General features: G+C 37.1%; 2 protein-coding genes and 1 long non-coding RNA gene across 6 annotated transcripts in view; 2 read left to right on the forward strand and 1 right to left on the reverse strand.

Moving 5' to 3' along the window:
• scn1lab (sodium channel, voltage-gated, type I like, alpha b) overlaps positions 1–13,124 on the forward strand; it is a 62,547-nt gene extending 49,423 nt beyond the window's left edge. The window contains exons 17-26 of the mRNA XM_077199499.1: positions 348–480; positions 1,936–2,090; positions 2,195–2,368; positions 2,520–2,642; positions 4,474–4,755; positions 4,870–4,923; positions 5,262–5,399; positions 7,662–7,766; positions 7,931–8,201; positions 8,764–13,124. Coding sequence (XP_077055614.1) covers positions 348–480; positions 1,936–2,090; positions 2,195–2,368; positions 2,520–2,642; positions 4,474–4,755; positions 4,870–4,923; positions 5,262–5,399; positions 7,662–7,766; positions 7,931–8,201; positions 8,764–9,959 — 2,631 coding nt within the window. The 3' untranslated portion in view covers positions 9,960–13,124. The remainder of the gene's footprint in view (positions 1–347; positions 481–1,935; positions 2,091–2,194; positions 2,369–2,519; positions 2,643–4,473; positions 4,756–4,869; positions 4,924–5,261; positions 5,400–7,661; positions 7,767–7,930; positions 8,202–8,763) is intronic.
• A 3,960-nt stretch (positions 13,125–17,084) lies between these two features.
• LOC143706970 (uncharacterized) overlaps positions 17,085–23,522 on the reverse strand; it is a 35,105-nt gene continuing 28,667 nt past the window's right edge. The window contains exons 3-4 of the long non-coding RNA XR_013193060.1: positions 20,136–20,543; positions 17,085–17,666 (exon numbers count right to left, since the gene is read on the reverse strand). This is a non-coding gene — a long non-coding RNA (uncharacterized LOC143706970). The remainder of the gene's footprint in view (positions 17,667–20,135; positions 20,544–23,522) is intronic.
• xirp2a (xin actin binding repeat containing 2a) overlaps positions 20,352–23,522 on the forward strand; it is a 48,884-nt gene continuing 45,713 nt past the window's right edge. For all 4 annotated transcript variants that reach the window (XM_077199487.1, XM_077199488.1, XM_077199489.1 and 1 more), the window contains exon 1: positions 20,352–20,537. In XM_077199487.1, the coding sequence (XP_077055602.1) occupies positions 20,352–20,537 (186 nt within the window). The remainder of the gene's footprint in view (positions 20,538–23,522) is intronic.

Raw genomic sequence — 23,522 nt, forward strand, 5'->3', positions numbered from 1 at the left:
GCACCTTGAGAAACAAAAAAACATGCATGAGGAAGGAATGAAGGCACATCAAATGTACCCACAGCTGACTGTGAGATTATATGGTGAAGCCAGAGACGTTAGTCTTCATGCCTGGCTGCTAATTAGAAAATCAATTATCTGAATCAAATCAATCTCTAAATCCACGGGCTTGTAGGTACTTTTGAATGATATGAACTGCATGGGACTGAGAATAACTGCAAAAGTAATCTGGACTAGGTGGTGTGCTTCAGCCAAGCCTAATCTTGTGCGTGTATGTGTGTGTGTGTGTGTGTGTGTCTGTTTGCTTTCTTGTGTCTAATTGTGTGGCTGCATGGATGCCTGTGTAGAAGCTGCCTGTTGATGCGGTTCTCAGTTCCTCAGAGGGGAGCACAGTGGATATCCGACCCCCTGGAGAGGGGGCGGAGTCTGTCGAGTTGGAGCCGGAAGAGTCCCTGGACCCAGAGGCCTGCTTTACAGAAGGTGTGTTTGTGTGGTTCAGGTATTCCCTACATTCTGGGGACTTTTTGTGGGGACAGTCATACCATCTTGTGGGGACATTTTTTGGTCCCAATGAGGAAAACGGCTCAATCATACTAAATTATGTTAACTTTTTTTGTTCTGGGGTTGGGTTAGGGGGATATAATGAACAGTTTGCACAATATAGAAATCATTATGTCTTTGGAAAGTCCCCATAAAACATGGAAACCCAACATATCCAGCTTGTTTGACTGTAAAGAAATATTTTCTCTTTTTAAACTCAACATGAAATCGAAATGGACCTAGAAACATTATTAAACACATTGTAGATATTTTTTTCTGGATGATTTACTAGTGTATGTTATTTCATACATGATAAAATGCTCTGCGTTTGAAACAATTTTCTTTTATGGCTGATGATGGGCTGTACTGGCTGTTGATTATCGCTAACCTATAACCATTATTGGTTAATGTTAATCATTAGCCTAAAAGCTATTTATGCATTATTTTACACATTCACGATACCAACACTATTTTTGTTGGTAATACAGCCTTTCTAAATTATTGCCCATTGTTAACGCACTACAATGTCCTGTTTCACTGTGAAATACAGTGTTACAAAATGAGTTGTGAATACAGAATTGACCTTTGAGCATAGATTGGAAAAACAGATTTATTTGCTTTTCTTATGAAAAAGATTAAAAGGCACTACCGTATGCATGTACTAATATAATCAAACACTCAAGCTTCCTCTCTAGTTCATTCATTGTAACAATGATGAAAAATTGTCTCATTTAGAAAAATATTTAGAGTACATTTGGATACACTACCTTTCAAATGTTTGCGGTCAGCAAGATTTTTTTGAAAAATTAATAATTTTATTCAACATCGATGCAATAAATTAATCCAAAGTGTTGTTTCAAATAAACAGTTCTTTTAAGCTTTCTATTTATCAGAGCTTGAAAAAAAATACATTATGGTTTCCACAAAAATATAAAGCAGCACAACTATGTTCAGCAATAGTAATGTTAAGAAATGTTTCTTGAGCAGCAAATCAGCATATTAGAATGATTTCTGAAGGATCATGTGACACTGAAGACTGGAGAAATGATGCTGAAAATTCAGCTTTGCCATCAGCCAACCCCAGACTTTTGAACAATAGTGTTTGACCACCAGTTTCATATATCACATTTACAGTATTTAATACAGTAACAAATCAGCTTGTTTAAGGGCTAGAGAGAAGGTTGTAGCCATGGATCTTTGAATAACATTACAGATGGATTTCAGGGGGAAATACTTTAAAAAGAACAATTTGGCCCCTTTTAATGCCATAGTAGTACCAAAGCAAGACTTCTAGTATTGACTATGAGAGTTTTGGGAGAGTGGACTTTTTATACTGAGCTCAATTGTTATGCTGTCCACTCACATTAAGTGACTTTCTCTGTATCTTTTGCTCAGGCTGTGTGATGAGGTTTCAATGCTGTCAGGTCGTTGTGGAGAAGGGAAACTGGAAGAATTGGTGGAATCTCAGGAAAACCTGCTTCATCATTGTAGAGCACAACTGGTTTGAGTCCTTTATCATCTTCATGATTTTACTCAGCAGTGGAGCATTGGTGAGAACCATCACACACTATATACTCACCCACTCACAATCATCCCAATCTTTTTTATTACAAACATTTAACAAGTAAATTTGTTGCTGTGAATGTGTGTTCAGGCTTTTGAGGACATTTACATTGAGCAGCGTAAGACGATAAAGACGGTGTTGGAATATGCGGATAAAGTCTTCACATACGTCTTTATTTTGGAGATGCTTCTGAAGTGGGTTGCTTATGGCTTCGTCAAATACTTCACCAATGCCTGGTGCTGGCTTGACTTCCTGATTGTTGATGTATGTATGAATCTACTGCTTTGCAGCTGTTGTGTGTGTAACTATGTGTGTACAACTATGTGTGTGTAAGTGGATAGTGTGTGTTCTCTGGATCTGAACACATGCCTACATATGTTCAAAACATGATTGAAAGAATGTGTTTGTTTTACAGGTGTCGTTGGTGAGTTTGGTAGCAAATGCTCTTGGTTACTCTGAACTAAGTGCCATTAAGTCCCTGAGAACACTGCGTGCTCTTAGACCTTTGAGAGCATTGTCACGCTTCGAGGGAATGAGGGTAAGACATTCACACATCATGTATGCCTTGATTTAATCTTGAAAGTAGGACATGTTCCTGGATGCTTAACTTTATTTCTAACCAATGCTTAACATTACAGAGTAATGACTAGGTGGTAAGAATTAGTGATGTAACGATTCACATTACAGTTACACATATGGTTGAAATTCCGTATGTTCTGTACTTTGTACATTGCTATTGTGGTGAACATGAAATGAAGATTTAATTTGTTGTTACATCGGTTTATAGTTGAATTTAACTACTTTTACATAGTTAACGTGTTGGCATGTGTTCATAAGTACTGTGAATACGCACATACTTGTTTTGTCACATACTGCTTTTCGCTTATTATATAGGCGAATCATTTTGATCAACCCCTAGTGGCTGGCTGCAGTATAGGTCACAAACCCCGTCCTCTCCATGTAACCAAATGGGACGTGAGCAAACAAAAATCAAATTACACTTCAAATACATTTTTTCTAAAGTTAGTTTCTGTAATTGTAGTTGGTTCTTATCACGCTGAAATATGTTTAAGTGTTAGTTTTTCCGGTAAGTTTGGTTTTAGTGAGTTATTTGATGCTATAAAAATGGCTTTTAACGTCATGATTGACAGCTGTGCTTATGATTGAGTCTGCGGGAGCGGGAGTATGTGTGGGACCTTTATATGTGGATAAAAGACTCAAATAAATCTGTTCACCATATAAATTGATCAGGTCTCTTCAGAAAATGTGGACTAAGCCATACAGTTCGTATGGATTAGTTTTAGGATCTCTTTATGAACTTTTTGAAGTGTCAAAATTGTAGTTGCGTAGCTGTCTATGGAGGGACAGAAAGCTCTCAGATTTCATCAAAAAGATCTTCATTTGTGTTCCGTAGATTAACAAAAGTCTTGCAGGTTTGGAACGACCATAAACCCTAATATCTGATTGGTTCATCGCAGTGTTTTCCCAGGACCATTAAAAATGTTGATCCTGGAACATGTCCTACTTGAGAAAAGCATATTAATCAGCATGCTCTCATACAAAAATACTGATACATTCTTAAGTGTTGTTGGGAAGATGTGGCACTCTTGCATGCTGTTGGTGAATATTAAGGAGAACATCCTATTTACATGAATAAGTGAATATTGTATGTTGACTGTAGTATTGTTTTAGACCTTTCTCTTCAGTGTGTATGCCTCTCTGAATGTGCTGTGGTGAGAGCTCTGATCTATTCTGGTGATTCTGTGGTGGTGGTTGTTGTGTTGTTTGTGACTTGACCTTACATTTCTTTCTCTGTTATGTGTCTCTTTTCATTTGCAGTAAACAAATGTTGTGACGTCATCGTGTCTCCACAAGGTTTTTTTTCTGTTTTCATTTTTTGTTTTTCCACATTTTGGTAGCTCAAAGAGTTTTGTGATGCACCCTCTGCAAGATGTTTATATGTTAAAAAGTAATGTTCTATGAACAAAATTGTAGTTGTTTAATAATTAGAAATCATTTTCTATTAGATATGAATAAGATAGATTGAATCAGAAATCAAATACTGAATACAAATAATGACAAATACTATCTACTACAAATACTCATTATTAGCTTAATGTAGAATAAACTAGACTTAGCTTTGCTATTCTTTGCTAAACCCTGTTAACCCTCAAAACTCAACATTTCCCAGAATTGTATCTTAATCTATGGAAAGGATTAAGTTTTTATTAGCACGTAAGCCATCCACTATAGAAGTTTAGCAAGTTCATTTTAGTTTCCACAGCTCTTGTATCCTTAGCAAGAGTTTCTGAGCGTGACATGAATATATGTTAAAGTATTTGTATCTGACATGATTTTTTTCTCTCTAGGTTGTAGTGAATGCCCTGCTGGGAGCTATACCTTCCATCATGAATGTGCTGCTGGTGTGTTTGATCTTCTGGCTGATCTTCAGCATCATGGGGGTGAATCTTTTCGCTGGGAAATACTACCATTGCATTAATACCACCAACGAAGAAATGATTCCCATCAGTGTGGTCAATAACAAGTCCGATTGCCTTGCCCTGATTAATAACAATGATACGGCACTCTGGAAAAATGTGAAAATTAATTTCGATAACGTGGGAGCCGGATACCTGGCGCTACTGCAAGTGGTGAGTGAGCTGAACTCATGGCCGACTGTGATTTAAGTTATGCTAAGTATGAAGATGTATGTTGTAGTATATTTGCACTATCTATTGATTATTCATTTTGTTTCGTCCCACAAGGCCACATTTAAAGGATGGATGGACATCATGTACGCAGCTGTGGATTCTCGTGATGTAAGTGTTACTCTTCACTGCAGTGGACAGATCTTTAAAATACATTTTTAACCATTCAGGTTGCAATGTTATTTTTAAACCACCTTTGACTCTTATCCATAGTTCGCTGTCACTTGTGTTCTTGTCTAGAAGTAATCATACATTTATTTTTTTTAAATCATAATATTTGTGATTTAACAATTAATGAATCAAAGGGATAAATAATATTTTCGCATGGAAAATCTCACACATCTGTTTGGTCTGTTGAGTAGGAGTGTACTTATGTAGATTAAGTTATTTGTAATGCACATCAGTAATGTGAATGTGTAATAAAATACAACATTTCCTTGTTCTTGCAGTTGGAGCAACAGCCTGACTATGAATCTAACCTTTACATGTACCTATACTTCGTCATCTTCATTATCTTTGGCTCCTTCTTTACCCTTAACCTCTTCATTGGTGTCATCATTGATAACTTCAATCAGCAGAAGAAAAAGATAAGTATTAAACTGAGGGAGGTGAATTTAAACTCTTTAAAGGTGCAAAACGCAAGTCTCTGAGTTTTTGCAGAACTACGCCCCCTCTGGCGACAAGCGAAACTGCAACCATAGTTGTGCACGCTCATGGACCACACGCACACGCACGCATGCACGAGCACGAGCTGTTCATAACTAAAGGAGCATCTGCCGCACAGATCTTTGGTGTACAGCCAAAATGTCTTCAGTGGTAATAAAGTTATAAATCTGCAAGTCATTTCAAAAATATGGAAGGAAAGACATTTGAGTAAATTACTCTTATGTGTGAGGGGAAAAACGGGGGTAGTAGAAAACTTTGTTTATGTTTTTACTGTATCCACCTATGATTGTATTGTTATGAAAACACGTTCATGAACAATATAATTGGTTACTTCGCAAAAGCTCAAAATAATAATCATACCATACACAGTTGGTCAACAACGTTCACTCAAATGTCTCAAGGTAATAAACAATCAAATGTCACCATGACGTTTTCATAAAAGCCAAACAGGCTAATCCGCCGAAGACTTGCGGGGTTCAGCCTGTTATTGATCTGCTAAGTAGAATATTCCAATAAAAATACATCCTTTTTCTGTTATAATTTACTCAAAATTTCTGTCTAATTATCGGTCATTTTATCAGCATGTTATATCACACTCAAGAATCTTGAACTGTTTTGCTAATCACTAAACTACATGTAGCGCTGATTTATTTAGTAGATATTTTGACAGGGACAATACACACTGACAAACATTAATGTGAAATGTGTCAATACTTTATTTAGTAAATAGTTAGTCTGCTAAACAGTATGAGTAAAGTAAAAATATTTACCCCTTTACCATTGTATTTCCCTTCCTGCAATGTTCAGAATAAAACATGTATTTTATCACAATACCAAAATATTTTACGTTTTCCTCGTTTTGATAGAATACGAGCTCCCACATACCTCATATATACTACGTACAAAATGTACCACATTCACGGGAACAATTTACTATTTTTACCGAAAAATACAATATCGCCAATGCAACGGCGTTCTTCCTTGTTGGTCAATGACATGAACACCTTAGCATGTTAGCAATGGACACAAGGCTAACGTTACCGGTAGGCCATACACAAAAACATAGTTAGCATCTTTTATTGGATTTGTTTTATGTTTCATGTTGTACTATTCTTCCGAATACAATTCCTAGTTTATGAAACTGTTCACTAACAATGGTAGTAAAACCAATTCTGATTGTACATGTATCTAGCTTACGCTAAAGCATTACACATTTTACGCATCGTCATTTGTTGTCATACATAGATTGGCCGTATCAAACATTAGAGACTGGGCTATATCTTACCGTTTTATCAAGAAAAAAGCCAACTGAGGATCCCGTTTGAGACCAAGAGCAGACCGGAGATCTCTCCATTTGTTGAATGCCTTCCCGAGGTAGACTCTCGTCTTACTCCGACGCCTGTCTGACTCCAATTTGGACCTTTTGGTGGCACTAGATGACAATTTTCTTTTCTTTACTTTACGTGGAGTTTGCGTTGGGGTTTGGAATGGACTACAAGCCGGTCTCTTTGAATCCATCTTCTACCTTTGACGCACGAGTTGTCTTCGCTGATGCGGAGAATGGCGGCGCCGGCGAAAACACAAACCTGCGAGACATAGCCTGGTGAGCGTGAACGCGCATGACGTCACGCCCAGTCTCAAATTCGAACCCGAATCCCTCTTATTTATTTTACTGTACAGGATTATAGAGGCAATTGCAGTGATCAGAGAAGGGCTCATTCAGTCCATCAGGCAATTGTTTATGCATGTATGGGTTAGAAAACGTGTATTTTTAACATGAATTGTTGCGCAATGCACCTTTAATATAATGTAAGACGCAATTCTGTTAAGACCTTAGTTATCTTTATTTGTGTTTAGTGCAAGTAGTGAGGAATATTAAGCATATTACAATATGAAGCCTCAAATCAATCTCTGCGACTTTCAAAGCGACATAATGTGATATGTGCACAGTCCGTGGTTTTGTTTAGTGAGCACAATACCTTGTTGAACTGGTTTTGTTTATAAAACACACACAATGGTTGTCCATTGAGAGATAAATAGGACCTGGTATGGTCTGAACTGCCTCTTTGACATTTTCAGAGGTTCACAGGTGAAAAACTAACAGAAGCCTGGTTTTATTATGTTTGTGTTGTGACATATAATAAAACCATGGTTGTAACCAGTCTTCTGTATTTGCTCTTTACCTTGGTGGTCAGGATATCTTCATGACAGAAGAACAGAAGAAATATTACAATGCCATGAAGAAACTGGGTTCTAAGAAGCCTCAGAAGCCAATTCCCAGGCCTACGGTATGACACACACAGCTCACTGCCACAGACTGTCACACTAGTGTTATAAGAACTTTCACTGTAACTTTGCATTGTTTATTATAACAAAATTAAACATGGCATCATTTTCCTTATATGACATATACTGTACATATATGTGATAATTTCTCTGTACTTCCCTCTAGAACAAGTTTCAAGGCATCGTATTTGACTTTATCACCAAACAAGCCTTTGACATTGTCATTATGATCCTGATATGCTTGAACATGGTGACCATGATGGTGGAAACCGACGACCAGACAAAGGAGATGGATGATATTTTGTACTGGATAAACCTGGTTTTCATCGTCCTCTTCACTGGAGAATGTGTGCTCAAGATGATCTCCCTGCGGCACTACTACTTCACCATTGGCTGGAACGTGTTTGACTTTGTAGTGGTGATTCTGTCAATTGTTGGTAAGATATTCTTGGAGATTCTACAGATCTACTGAGGTTTTACTATCATAAAACTATCATAACACTTTTGAAGATTTAGTCCAGCAACATACGTTATGTAAATATTACGTACATGTTGTTCCTTCAATACAGTAAAGGTGCGGTCACATATACTGTTGATCGATGAAGTTTTGCTGATGAAATCCAGTCATTTCAATAGGAATCTCTGATTCATTTCCGTCACACGGATTCACTGTGTTGATCAACAAAAAGCTGCTTGGTTTAAAAGTGACTTATGTATCAGCTGCTTTTTACACTGCTACACTTGACAATGGACCTTTTTGGCTCATAAAACTTTGCAGAAATGTTGCACCTCAATTGATCTGAAAGAGAAAACAGGCCAAAGACATTTGTCTGCTATAGTGATAGATATTTCCTTGCAGTAATGCTGAGAATGCTAGAACTGAATATATTCATGTACTGTATTTGTGTAGAGTATGCTTTGACCCTACCTTAAATATAGTGTTACATAAAAATGATGATTCCTGAAATCACTGGACTTATGTTTTTTTTTTTTTGTCAGGCATGTTCCTCTCTGAGATGATTGAGAAATATTTTGTATCACCAACCCTATTTCGAGTCATCCGACTTGCCAGAATCGGTCGTATTCTTCGTCTCATCAAAGGGGCCAAAGGCATTCGTACCCTACTGTTTGCCTTGATGATGTCACTTCCTGCCTTGTTCAATATTGGCCTCCTCCTCTTCCTGGTCATGTTTATCTATGCCATCTTCGGAATGTCCAACTTTGCCTACGTGAAGAAAGAAGCGGGGATTGATGACATGTTTAACTTTGAGACATTTGGGAACTCAATGCTTTGCCTGTTCCAGATCACCACTTCTGCCGGATGGGACGGCCTCTTGGCGCCCATCCTGAACAAGAAGCAAGATCTGAATTGCGACAGCGAAATGGAGCACCCGGGCAGCTCATACCGCGGCAACTGCGGAAACCCCTCGGTCGGCATCTTCTTCTTTGTGAGCTACATCATCATCTGCTTCCTGATTGTGGTGAACATGTACATCGCTGTGATCTTGGAGAACTTCAGCGTAGCCACAGAGGAGAGTGCCGAACCACTCAGCGAGGATGACTTTGAAATGTTCTACGAAGTCTGGGAGCGATTCGACCCCAATGCTACGCAGTTCGTGGAGTACAACAAGCTTTCTGAATTTGCAGATGCTCTGGATCCTCCGTTACGCATCGCCAAGCCAAACAAGATCCAGCTCATTGCCATGGACCTTCCCATGGTCAGTGGTGATCGCATCCACTGCCTGGACATCCTGTTTGCCTTTACCCTGAGGGTACTGGGAGAGGAGGGCGAGATGGATGCCCTGAGGGGACAAATGGAGGATCGTTTCATGGCCTCCAATCCCTCCAAAGTCTCCTACGAGCCCATCACTACAACCCTCCGGAGGAAACAGGAGGAGATGTCGGCCTCCATCATTCAAAGGGCCTTTCGACGGTACCGTATAAGGCAAACAGTAAAGAAGGCCTCTAAAGCGTATCGGCAACAGCTGCAGGACGGGTTGCGTATCCCGGAGAAAGAGGTGCTTGTCATTGGAAAGTTTCAAGAGAACTCTGCGTCGGATAAAACGGATATGACTCCCTCTTCTGCCTCTCCGCCATCTTATAACAGTGTGGCCAAGTCAGAGAAAGACAAATATGAAAAAGAGAGGAGAGAGAAGGAGGACAAAGCAAAAGATGCACGGGACAGAAAAAAATGAATAAGGGATTGAAACAGAGACGATTCTTTTCAACTGAGACACTGTTTACAGAACGGAACACGAGCACCGGGGGGGCAGTTCACCTCAAGCGGTTTTGGAACTAATGCCAAACTGAGTGTGTGTGTGGTGCGGAGTGTGTGTGTGTGTGTGTGTGTGTGTGTGCGTGTGTCTAGACTATTGTGTGCGTGGCAATCGAGCTAGCCTTAGGGTGCATTTATGGTGTTGACGGAAAGTGTTCATTCAAGGACAGTGCCAGTGTCGACACGACGAACACACGCACACACACATGCTTGAGTATGACTGTTGAATCCCTAAAGACATTGGTGTCAAACAAAATGGCAAGTATAGAGCGGTGTGTGAGTTTGTCTTTTAGTTTTGAGTGTTGTCACACAATCCTGAGGACTAAAAGAAACTGTTATAGTCACCAGTAGCTAGTGCTAACACTACCGCTGGTGTCTTTCTTAATGAATGGCGTATTATATACCTGCACATTTTTGTTAGCTCATTTTTTAAATCATGTTGAACTTTTCTACTCATAGGTTTGATTGTCTGAACTTCTTAATTTAAGGGCACGTCTGTGGAGGGAGGGGCTGGGGAATGTCGATCATATCCTGTAGTGAATTATCTAAACGCTCCTATAACGGGACCTCATTTACTTTAGCGTATGCCGAACAAACCACACACACACACACACACACACACACACACACACACACACACACACACACACACACACACACACACACACACACACACACACACACACACACACATATATATATATATATATATATATATATATATATATATATATACCAGTAGGTTCCAAGTGCTACAAAATCAATCACTCAGTGAGCTGAGAGCAGAATGCTACTGTACTAATCAGGACTTTAACACATAGAATGTTTTTTTATTATTTATGGATGGAGATGTAGGCCTGTCTGCACTGCCTTACTGAACACAAACACGAAAATGGATGGATTGAACATAATCTTCCACTGTTGATAGCAGAATGAGCCAAACTCAGTGAATTTGTCAAAATGTATCTGATTCAAACCGGTTGATCAATGTTCTGGGTTTAATACATGTTAAGCTCAATTGACAGCATTTGTGTCATTATAAGGCACTTACAATGGGAGTAAAAATGGCCAAGCAGTAAATATTTAAATACAGTATACACTGTTTATAGCATATGTATAGTAGAGCCACAAAACTATTGTATTATAAATTATTATATACAAAATATGAAATGCTATATTATAATTACACATGCGTTAACATGAGACTAGTGTGATGTAATCGCTTACTAATCTTGTCTGTTGTATTTTTTTTAATCTGTTGTCTTGTCATGACAATGCTCGTAAAGCCTGTAAACTCAATAAAATTTCGCACAATATCTGCACAAAGACACCAAGAAGGGAGGTAATGCAACTTCCTTGAGCGTTGTACCAAATTACCAGATTTTTAATATTTGTATCATAAAGGGGCCACATCCTATATTATTTTTTTTTTTGCTGTGCATCTAATCAAACGCTGTTTATGACATCTTTACCCGACACCTGGTGAAAACAACAACTTTCTGGAATAGCAACAACCACAGGAATTAAATTTAAAAAATGGTCCTACTGCAAATATTACTTTTAACTTATTGTTTTTAAAAAATACATATTTTTTTAAAACAATAAGTTAAAAGTAATATTTGCAGTAGGACCATTTTTTAGATTTAATTTAAAATCTTACTATTACAGAAGATTTAATGTAACGTTTTATCAAAAATATAAGTTCTACATCTTCGCATGCAAACCCTCCAGATGCTGGCACAGTTTACTTTTATTAAAAACAAATTATTGGTAGTTTCTAACTCTAACCTAGTTTTTTGTTTCTTATTTTAGGGACTTGACATTATTTCCGGTGGTAATCAATATTATGCAACAAATGCTGTTCATTGAAGCCTAAACATTCTTTTAATTTGTACACCACAGATGATAGCAAACACAAGACATGTATCAATTCCACCCCTCCGTGAAACGACCATAATGTTAACAGACTTCGGATAGCCTGAATGTACACTCACTGGTGAACGTGATAGGAAATGGCAATGTAACCCTACTGAATGTCTACCAGACAGCCACATGTCTCACCGTCTCATTTTATTTTGAACAAAAAGAAATGAAATAAAAACATATTTATATATATATATATATCTTCCAAATCTAAAACCATTCCGTGCATAGGTGCAGGTCTACCTGTCAGTGGATGTCTACTGAAAAACAATTTTCCTCATTTCAAAGTTCGATGTCTGTCGCCGAGCAGTGGCAACACCCTGAGTTCTGCTGAATAATATGATTAAGACGTGAGCTCTTCTGTTGAACTAGCGGTGGTGATTTTGTATGTATATACTGGCACACTGTATCTCACCTCTGTATTCAACTCTGTAGAGGAGCACTTTTACACGCCACTTAAACTGTCATTTGGATGCATGTGATCGTGTGCGAGAGACGTACGTGCGAGTGTGAAAGAGAAATAGAATATGAGAGAGAGAGATCTATATGTGTGTTTTGACTGTATACTGGGGCCACCATCGGTGTGCTTTATTCTCATTTTCTTTGTTTATAATGTAAATAGTAGTTTCAAGCTCATGTTATTGTTTTTTTTTTATTATAGTTATTTTGTTTACATTTTTTTGCACAGTGCTACATGTGAAGGCCAGGTCCTGGTTTTAAATGTACATAAAAATTTATGAAGCAATCAGTGGTTGTCATATTTCATTCGTAGTGTGGTAGTAAACTGCATGCACTATATTAACCAATTTCATGGTGACGTTATTTTAAAAGCCAAAAGAATAAACATCAGATTTTTTGTACCAAAGCTAAACTTATATTCGTTATCAGACACAAAGTACATCGCAAATATAATTTCGAGAGAGAATCACGGCAGAGAAATACATACTTTTTCTTGGGTTAGCCTACTTGAAAGTGTTTATGATTTGCAAACGTGTACCTTTTGTTTTGAATGTGCAATATGAATTGATTTCCTCTTAAGCAGAGCAAAGTTTGCAGACATCCACTGTAGTTTTCCAAAATAAAGCACATTTTGGGAAACCAGTAACTGAAAAGCCTACGACAGTTATTTTGAAAATGTTTTTGTCAAATATGCAGCATTTGTCTCCGGTCTATCGGCTGTATTGGTATTTGTGCCATTCAAAAATTAATAAATAATCCAAATAAAACAAATAGCTATCAGTCGATATAGCCATTATTTTGTGAACTTCTATGAATGTGGTTGCTGTGATTTTGCCAAGACATATGTCCAAAAATTTAGTTCTAACCCTATCCGTACCCCTAAACCTAACCCTATCCTTAACTTATCCCTATAATAGATGAATAACACTGATGTAGAAGCATCAAACCCTGGCTGTAAACCTAAATTTGACATAAACTTGTCCCTCAAATCTGATTGGTTGAATGTTCTCCTACTTCACCTCTGGACATCACAAATCTCTGCTGAAAAAAAGGAGAAGGGAAATGGAAGGAGGTGTAGAAGAGAGGTAAGAGACGCCTAAACATAAGAGGGTCTAAATTTAGTCTGTTCGGTGAGATTAACTGCTGCAATCATCCTTCTATTACTGCTAGACTCCCATTTCACCATAGACCCATGACTCTGTGTGTGTGTGTGTGTGTGTGTGTGTGTGTGTGTGTGTGTGTGTGTGTGTGTGTGTGTGTGTGTGTGTGTGAGGAGAAACACTAATCAGGAATGACCCTGCTGGAGTGCCTTTCTTCCTGTTGCCTGGCAACCTGACATCACAGTGCACCCTTCAGTGATTGATCACAGAGCGTCTACCCAAAGTGCTCTGGGGTTTTCAGCAGGCTTTCCCCAACCAACAGCCCATTCTCTGTGTCTCATCCCCTCTCCCACACTCACTCATTCATGCTTTCTTTTTCAGTCATAGAGAGAGACAGGCTTGCGTTTCCTGATGTCACACTGTCCCTGTGCTTATTTTACAGTCTTTTATGGTGAGGTCTGGTGCAGGAGATGAGTGTGCTTATTTATGCATAAAATGATAAGTTTCTTTATGATGTTAAAGTGCGTTTGTTTTTCTCCCATCATTTTTGTCCAAATCAAATGAATAAAAAAAAACAGAAAAACAGTGATGTGTTGTATCTCTGATGAACGTCAGTGATGATTAATATCCTTACAAATTCAAACTAAAAAAATAGAGGGTGGGGTTGGTGTGACACTGGTACCAAAACCAGATTTCAATCAAATCTCATTCTAAATAGTCCAAGGCGCCCTCTTGTGGTTGAATGACACATGTGTTGTATGATGGATGTCTGCCTTTCACAAGCAAACGGATCGTTGCACCGCATGAACAGGGAGAGTTTTTCATTATTTCTGTCTTAATAGCTGCACCTTTTTTAAAAAATCATGTTTTGATAAAGTGGTAAAGTAGTCCATTTTTTATTTTTCAGCAAATGGACAGTAAAAGAAGGTGCTTAAGGAAATGCTAATGGTCAGCCTCAGTTGAATTACACTGAGTTGCACCATTTTAACGGATTCTCCGTTTTTGTAATGTGAAAAGTCGTGTATTAACAAGGTTGCTAATGAAATATGGGACACTGATAAACATTACATTTTAGGTAATGCAATGTGTCTGAAATAATAAGAGATTATTTTTACAACAATGAATTGGATTTTTCACTGTGCAAAAGGTCCAAAACTCTGTGGTGGTGGGACACAATCACAATTTTGTCAGGGGTTGATGTGATGTGTTTAAAACTAATTAATTTTATTAGTAGGTCATTTTATGTTAGATAATATTACATTTTTATATGCTGGTTGAAAGTTTCTTCACATCCTGATAGCAATTACTAAGTTAAGTGGTCTAAATGTATTTATTTGTGGAAGGCGTAGGACCATAAAATGTTCGTCCAATCATTGCATTTGGGCCAGAAAAGGAGGCATACCAAGTTATAGCCTACATCCTGAAATCTTTATGTGCATAAACTTCAAATTAAGTCTTTAGCGCTTGCATCTTTGTATAATATTATGTTAATGTTATAGTAGGCCTAAACATGAAATGGACAGCAAAATCGCTGTCTTAAAGGGATAGTTCACCCAAAAATGAAAAACTTGTCATCATTTACTCACCCTCATGTCGTTCCAAAACTTTCATTCATCTTCGATGAAGATATTTTAAATGAAATCTGAGCGATTTCTGTCCCTCTATTGAGAGTCGACGCAACTTTCTCGCAAATATTTCATTTAAATAGGCCTACCTTACGGGTTTGGAACAACAAGAGTGTACGTAATTGATGACATTTTTTTCATTTCTGGGTGAACATTAAGGGTAAACCCCTTGTGAAAAGAAGTGCCCTTAGCATACTTTTAAAAATAGACTGATTTTATGACCCACTTAATTAGGTTTTAAGTGTAATTTCATAAATCTATTGTTTTTAACGTTAAACTACAATATACTTTAATGTAATTTCTATACTGAAAATTGTATGTCATGTGTTTAAATATGTAATTACGCATTTTGTGAAGTTTAAGGTTTATACTTTATCAAATAACACACTACAGTTAAAATTATAATCAAATACTTTTCATGTGTTTTAATATGTTAGGCAACACATCAAAACAAGTGTTGTTCTATAAAGCACGACAAAAGATTATTAAAACGTACATAATGATCTAAAATGCACTTTTTTAAAAAGTGTAGGCCCTACTTAATTGTGTCAATAAACAGTCATGAACGTCTAATATTTTGAATACACTTAAATGGCCGTTTATGTCATTAATATTATCTATCAATTAAGAGCTTTTCTTTTTCACAAGGGTTTATTGTATGTTTGTGTACATGTGTGAGTTACTGAGTGTGTGTGGCTCTTTAAATAGTGTGAGTAATTGCCTCTGAATGTCACCAGCTCAATTTTTCCACTGAGTAAAAATGTGGGAAAGTAAGAGAAAAAGCCTGATTATGTAAAAAATGAAAAGAAAAGGGAAACCACCTCACCATCTGCATACAGGGAAAGTACAGGCATTTTACCAAACTCAATAAGCTGCAAAAAGAGAAAATGTTCGTCTTTGTAACACATGGATAAATGTGCTCCTGATGGATAAAAGTGTTGAGAAAAATATACATGCTCCTTAGTCTTGCTTTAAAGGAACCATGCATTTAACTCTTTGAGCTGTGTTTCTCCATGCAATCTCATATTTCCAGAAGTAGAAGATAAGTAGGTCAAGTAAGGAGAGAGAGTGAAGGAGAGAAAGAAACCTCAAACACTGCTCTTTACCAGTGAGGAGGAGCAATCTCATCTCCACCCAAAGACTGAAAATGCCTTGACTGTGAAGAATCCAGATGACATAGATTCACATGGTCAAGTATTCAGTAGAGGATTTTACTCTACTGTATGAATAAACAGTAACAATTCCAGATACAGGGTATTGCATGATAATGTCAGATATTTTCATGAAACTGAAAATGGTCCCGACACAAGAGTGCAATACAATAGGGTGCCGTTTAAAAGAGTCTTGGATCAAACAGCTAAAGAATGCACAAGAACATAAAAATTATGCTTTGTTTTTTGAGGGATGAGTTTTTTCCCCATTGTAAACAAAAATGTCACAGAAGATAATGTAATGACTTTTGGATGGCAGGTGTTGATGGCAGTTTATCAAAAGAACTGAATGGTAATTGGTAATTGGCTATAATGCACGTTGTTTCTCAAGGATATGTGTAAGGCCCTCTTTTGTTTCAGTTTTATTCGCTTTTTTTTTCATATGACTATTGGAATTAAAAGGATAGTTCACCCAGAAATTAAAATTCTGTCATCATTTACTCACACTCATGTCATTCCAAACCAGTATGATTTTATCTATTCTGTGGAACACACACAAAAAAAAGGTATTTTGGAGAATGTTGGTAACAGTTTGGTGACCATTGAATCCACTGAATGGACAAAAAAAAAAAAAACACACACAGAGGCCGTTCTCACAATATTTTCATTCATGTTCCTCAGGTTTGGAATGACATGAAGGCGAGTAAATGATAACAGAATATTTAGGTAGCTGCTTATTGTAGACTAATTTCAGAGAAAAGTTTGAGCAAAAAATAAATCTGGCCCTCCTGCAAGATGTCTAGAAATATTGTTATCGGCAAGACAAAGCAGTTAAATGTTTGTGTGCTATAAAAGCACGAATGAGTAACCTGTAGCTGAATGTTTCTCTCCCTGTATTTGTGTGTGTGTGTGTGTGTGTGTGTGTGGTACTGTATGTAAGATGAGTGGACAGGCCTGTAAGCGAGCTGTCTTTCTGTGGGTTGAATAATGCATTTCTGTGACGTTCTCCTCCTCTCTCTCTCCTTACAGCCGTGTCTTACTTCTCTTATCATTAGTTTGCATTAACCTGACCCCATCATTCCCTCTCCTCCATTATCTCTCCAGCTCTTTACTTGCAATCTCCATCTTTTCACCTCATCAGACACTCTTTCAGTCTCCTCAGTGAAGTACAAGCATCCACTGTAGCAGAAGGTAAGAGCGTGTGAATCTAGGTCTTCTGTTTTCACTTGTCTCTGATCCATTCCATGACTCAACCGTCTGAACGTGTCCTGCCTGGAATTCATTTACTTAAGTAATGCTGGTCATGGAATCCTCCCCCTGGTTTATATAACGATTTTCCTCCATTCATCCGTCTGTCTATGGCCATTTCCTGTAAGATAAATGGACTCATGATACTGTTCACAATAAGAATGAGTTTGAGCACAGCAGCAGATTTTTTCCTGCTCTATCAACAGCATATGGTATGCTGTTGTTTACCACAGGAAATAATTTCAACTCTTTGTAAAAACAAACTGAAACATGCAAGAGGGTAACACAGGACATTGTGCAACCAGGCGCAAAGTGATATAATGTAGTGATAAAAGGTCTCTCTTCCATGTAAAAACTCATTACAGTTTTTGTCATATCTAGTTGTGACTACAATTTTGTCCATTGCATGATATCCATTTGGGTATCTCCGCCCAATGTGAATCTCATTGGCCTAAAATCCAGCTCTACTGTACATACACTACAATTCAACAGTTTGGGGTCGATTCGATTTTAAAATGTTTTAAAAGGAATATCTTATGCCCACCAAGGATGCATTAATTTAATCAAAACTACAGTAAAATAAACAAAACAAGTAATAATGTGGAATATTATTAAAATTTAACTGTTTTATATTTTAATAATATTTTAAAATCTAATTTATTCCCGATGGCAAAGCTGATTTTTTATCAGCCATTAATCCAGTCTTTAGTAGGGCTGGGCAAAAAAAATACTTTTTCGATTAATCGTTTTTTAAAATGTATTTGATTCAAAATCGATTCTCAAAGGCCACAAATTGATTTTTCACTATCACCCAGAAGCCAGTATTAGTTTTCCTAAACTGTTCATAGCCTTGCAGCCTCCATGTTACAGCTAATGCTGTGAGATTTTATGTTAGTTTTATTTTAAACATAAAATAACCTGATCCCGATGATCAAGGCATGTGACTGGTCTGACTTGTCAATTTTCAGCATTCATTTTTCATCTTGCATCAAAATCCTGTCTATTCATTGTATCCATTTGAAGTTGAGTTTTAATGTACCCAAGTGTACCTAAATTAAAAAGTTATATACAGGTTTGTAGCTCTTAATTTCTTTTTATTGATTAACTACTTGTAAACTTATGTTCACCGTTCTTTTTATAAATATAGGATTTGTATGAAATCTATATATTCATTGAGTCGAATCGGGAATCGAAATAAAATCTGGAATCGAAATTGGATCGAGAATCGAAATCGAATCAAATTTAGAGTTTGCGAATCGAAATCGAATCGAATTGGAACGTCTGAATCGATACCCAGCCCTAGTCTTTAGTGTCATATGATCCTTCAGAAATTATTCTAATGTGCTGTTTCTTAATAATAATACTAAAAAATATCATTATCAATATTGAAAACAGTTGTGCTGCTTAATATTTTTGTGGAAACATAAAAGATCAAAAGAGGAGCATTTATTTAAATTAGAGCTTATGTAACATTATACATGTATGTACTGTCACTTTTGATTAATGTGTCCTTAATAAAAGTATTAATTTCAATAAAACAAATTACTGTAAAAATCCAAACTTTTGAACAGTAACTGTATATTGTCAGTGGAACATGCCTGGTCAGGACACACTACAATGGTTACCCCATCCATTTTTTCAATTTATATATTTATTGAAACTGAGATACAAGTAAAAATATTGTGTTATTGTTAACACATACTATTAATAGAGCATAACTTGTATTAAACCTGAAATATTCCTAAACACGAAATGATAAAACATGGAAATGAGGCAAATGGAGTTTGGTATGAATGTTCTTGTCACCATAATGTTTTCGCTTTTGTAATTGTGATATAGTGAATTTGAGAAATTTCTCATCATACGCTGACCAAATATTGCAGAAATACAATTTAAATATAATTTTTATAAGCTGCTTTACGAGAAACACTTGTGTAATATAAAGCTTGAATGATAACCAGCTAAGATATCTTTTTCATATATATTTATATATAAATCGGCATTATTAGATAAAATCTCAGAATTTTGGCTTTATAAGTCACAATTGTGAACTCTAATGTGTTAATCACAGTTTACCATCGTATTTTTTTCAAAACCCATGTTGAAGGGGGGCAATAGGTGGTCTGAGGCTGAAGATTATTGAAATGTTGTACAATAAAAACTATTTCAAACTTTCTACTTCAAAATTGCATGCTTAATTCAATATGTTACTTACCTTTTCTCTGTAATATTATGTGAAATTTACTAGCAAATCCTACACCAAATGTTTTTCAGTGTAATACCATAACCTCCGTGTTTTTTAAATAAATGGCTTTTTTTGCAGGATACAGTCTCTGTGTGGGTTCTTTTTTGTAGGAAATGTGTGTGCAGAAAGGAAAGGGTGTTGGTGTTAAAGCCGCGAGGAGGGCTGTGGTCAAGTTTCCACGATTTGTTCAGCTGTGATGTTTGTTTCCTGTTGGCAGGAGTGTATGTGATTATGTTTTAATCAACTGCAATGCTTTTGAAACCCTTAACTTTGGCATTCTGTGTGTGTGCGTGTGATTGTGTTTACTGGAAGCATGAGTTCACAGAGATGTTTTTTTTTCTTTACTTTTCTTTCTTTTTCTCCTCCTTCAAGGCTGTCCTCGGTTTGTCCGTCTGGTTCGGCCTCCTAGACACCACAACTGTGCCACGCAGTCCTTCCTCCACATCCCTCTCTCGCTCTCTTTTCCTCTCTCTCGCCGTGTCTCTCTTCCTCCGTCCACTCTCGCAGTAGTGGTCCTCTCTGCTCTCGTGGGGGAGGCTGGAATATCTGGTTTCCTAAACAATGGAAACTCAATCAGGAAATGGACCCGAGGTGTTGAAAGAAGGAGAGTACGCTTCTTCATCTCCTCTCACCCTGCGGCCTGCTGACGCTAAAGAGGACCTGGAGGAGAACAGGCACATTGAGAAGTTTGACATCCCACTCAGCAGTCTGAAGCAAATGTTTGAGAAACCTCCTGTGCAACATGTGGTGAGTCTAGAGTGAAAGCGAAAGAATGAGAGAATGAGAATGGAAAGAAAATTATGAGCTCTTGAGTCTGTCTGTTGATGAAGAGAAAGAGTGTGAGCATTAGGATGTCGTTTTTATGATATCTCATTAGTGGCTGGCTGCAACTTAAATGAATCTTAAGATAGATATACAGACATTTGTTTAGGGTCTGTTTGTTTCCCCATTATTTAGTATTTAAATGATCTGTTTTCGTACATTATCTGTAATTGTTCTCCTCTGTCTATTAGCTCCTGTTTGAAAATGAAGTGCCTATTTGCTAACAGTAACAGATCATGTATTGAAAGACATGGATAGCCAGTTAACTTTGGGATATTTTACAACAAACACACATTCTTTGAAGCACATTTGCAGGTTAGAGAGCTAGACTACCATTTAAAGTTTGGGGTCAGAAAGATTATTAATGCTTTTTTTGAAAGAAGTGTCTTACTCAACAGGGCTGCATTTATTAAAAAAAAATAAAATAAAAAATACAACAAAAACAATAACATTGTGAAATATGATTATAAATTAAAATAAGTTTTCCACAGGGGCGTCATGCAAGCCAAAATTCTGAGGCAATTGTTTTCTGAAGGTTAGACTAGGCTAGCTATCGATAACGTTACACTGACACAACTTAAGTTAATGCTCGCAGCTAATATCAAATCCATAACTTTTTGATCAAGTTCAAATTTCCAGGTCAACCACAAATAATCCCACTACCTTTTAATATCATCAGATAACTAATTCAATGCAGATTTGTTGCTTTGCCCACTTACCACTTCAAGACCATCTGTAAAACATTGCCAGCTCAATGTGCGAGACGAGTGAGTTGCTTGAACATACACAGCAAAGATTCTAGAGCGCTGATTTGATATACACAGACACCATATTAGGAAAAAGGGGCAGGCTGATGCTGACCGATTTATTACACATCCAGAAGAATCAGGCATGTGATTGGCTAAGGACAAAAAAGCAGGAAAATATACAGATTTTGTTGTTTTATTAACATTAAATAGATAGTTCTCCCAAAAATTTTAATTGTCATCATTTACTCTCTCAAGTTGTTTTAAACCTGAATAAGTTTCTTTCTTCTGTTGAAGTTATTTGGAAGAATGTGGGTAACCAAACAGTTGATGTACCCCAGTGATTTCCATAGTATATTTTTCGCTATGGAAGTCAATGGGGACCAGCAACTGTGTGGTTACTCACATTCTTCAAACTATCTTCTTTTGTGTTCAGCACAAGAAATAAATTAATATAGGTTTGGAACAACATTACAGAGAATAAATAATGACAGAATTTTTATTTTTGGGTGAACTATCCCTTTAAGGACAAGCGGCTGCATGTTTATTATTAGGGCTACTGTCTCTTTAAGACCTGTACGCGACGCGTCTAATATACACGCATTTGACAAGCAGATTTCTCTAAATTTTCTCGGTTTGCTTTCAGTTTAGACATAACCAATTTATGTATTTTAATCCAATTAATCCGGAAAAATCACATCCCTGAGAATACATTTGAGTCGTTATAGGCTCTGGTAATTATGGAGCATAATAGGAATAAAATTGTGACAAAAAAATATGTTTTAAAATGACATTTAGGCCTATTCCTGTAATGCCAAGCTGAATTTTCAGCATCATTACTCCAGTCTTCAGTGTCACATGATCCTTCAGAAATCATTCTAATATTCTGATTTGGTGCTCAAGAAACATTTATTATTATTATCAATGTTGAAAACAGTTGTGCTGCTTAACGGTAGGGAAGGCAATTTCTGGAGAGGCTTGGAATAGCAAGCTAGCTTTGAAAGCATAAGATCCCACCCTCCCTTCAGAGCGTCTCCAAAGCCACTCCTCCTCCTCCACACATGAACGCGCACAGCCAGAGCAGAGTCTGCACAGCGTCACGAGAGACGGTGTTAAATTATGGACATGTCTCAAACCACATAAAATTACAATAATAATGAAAATAAACAGCTTACAGAATTGCTGCAGATTCAGTTAGGCGTTGATAGTGTTGACATAATGTAAAGTTACATAAAGTTTAATCTTTTAATTAATTACACAATTTAACACCATACTACACTATATGGCTGTTATACCAATCTAATGAAATCAGTATCTACAAAATCCATACCATTTATCAAAATCCATCTAAACAGCAATTACAATTGCCTAAATAATTTTCTACATACAACATTTTCAGTCATAATAAGTGAATCAGAGGGTGCTTCTTAATATTCAAAGGCCCTGTAACAAATGACACACTTCATATGCACTTTCGGTCTTGTGAACTTACAATGGCAGGAGCGTGCCGTTAAGTCCATGAGACCGTAGGGTGTTTCATTTGTCATTTTAGGTTTCAGAAGGGTGTTCGTGAGCGCCCCCCTTTGTGGCCATTATGCGCCCTCGATGCACACTTTTGATGCGAGCTGTGCAGCAGACTTCTTCCCGACAGTCAAAACGGCGTTACGTCACGAAAGTGCGGACTCGTAGGAAGACTGCGAGTGCTTAGGGTGCCATTTGGGACAGGGCCAAATGGATGCTTCCTCGCTCCTCCGTCTTTTAGTCTGTGACTGACCTGTTTCGTTAAAAAATGGTGAATCATTCAATAACAAACTGCTGTGTGTTGCTGGGAGACGCAGCTTTGTTTGGAACTATTTTCGTTGGCCAAATAGAGAAAAAAAAACATAAAAAATTGACAATGTTGTGTCTAAAAATGGTCAGTTCATATAATCAACTTATTGTTTATCGAACTGTTATAAAATGAATATCACATTTTGTAATCGCGCTGATATTCGAGAGTACTCTTGCTTGTGTGAGTTGCTTAACTATATTATTTTATAAACACAAAATACAAGAACTCATACAATGGCAATTCATATCTTGAATTTTTGGTGGCATTTTTATTCATTTTGGTGACATTTTGACCTTGCACGATGCTATATTATGTCAATGCCAGACTAGCTTG

This window comes from Siphateles boraxobius, unplaced genomic scaffold, assembly GCF_051911475.1.
Source record: "Siphateles boraxobius isolate OS27281-9 unplaced genomic scaffold, OSU_SipBor_1 41, whole genome shotgun sequence".
In the NCBI taxonomy this organism is placed as follows: domain Eukaryota; kingdom Metazoa; phylum Chordata; class Actinopteri; order Cypriniformes; family Leuciscidae; genus Siphateles; species Siphateles boraxobius.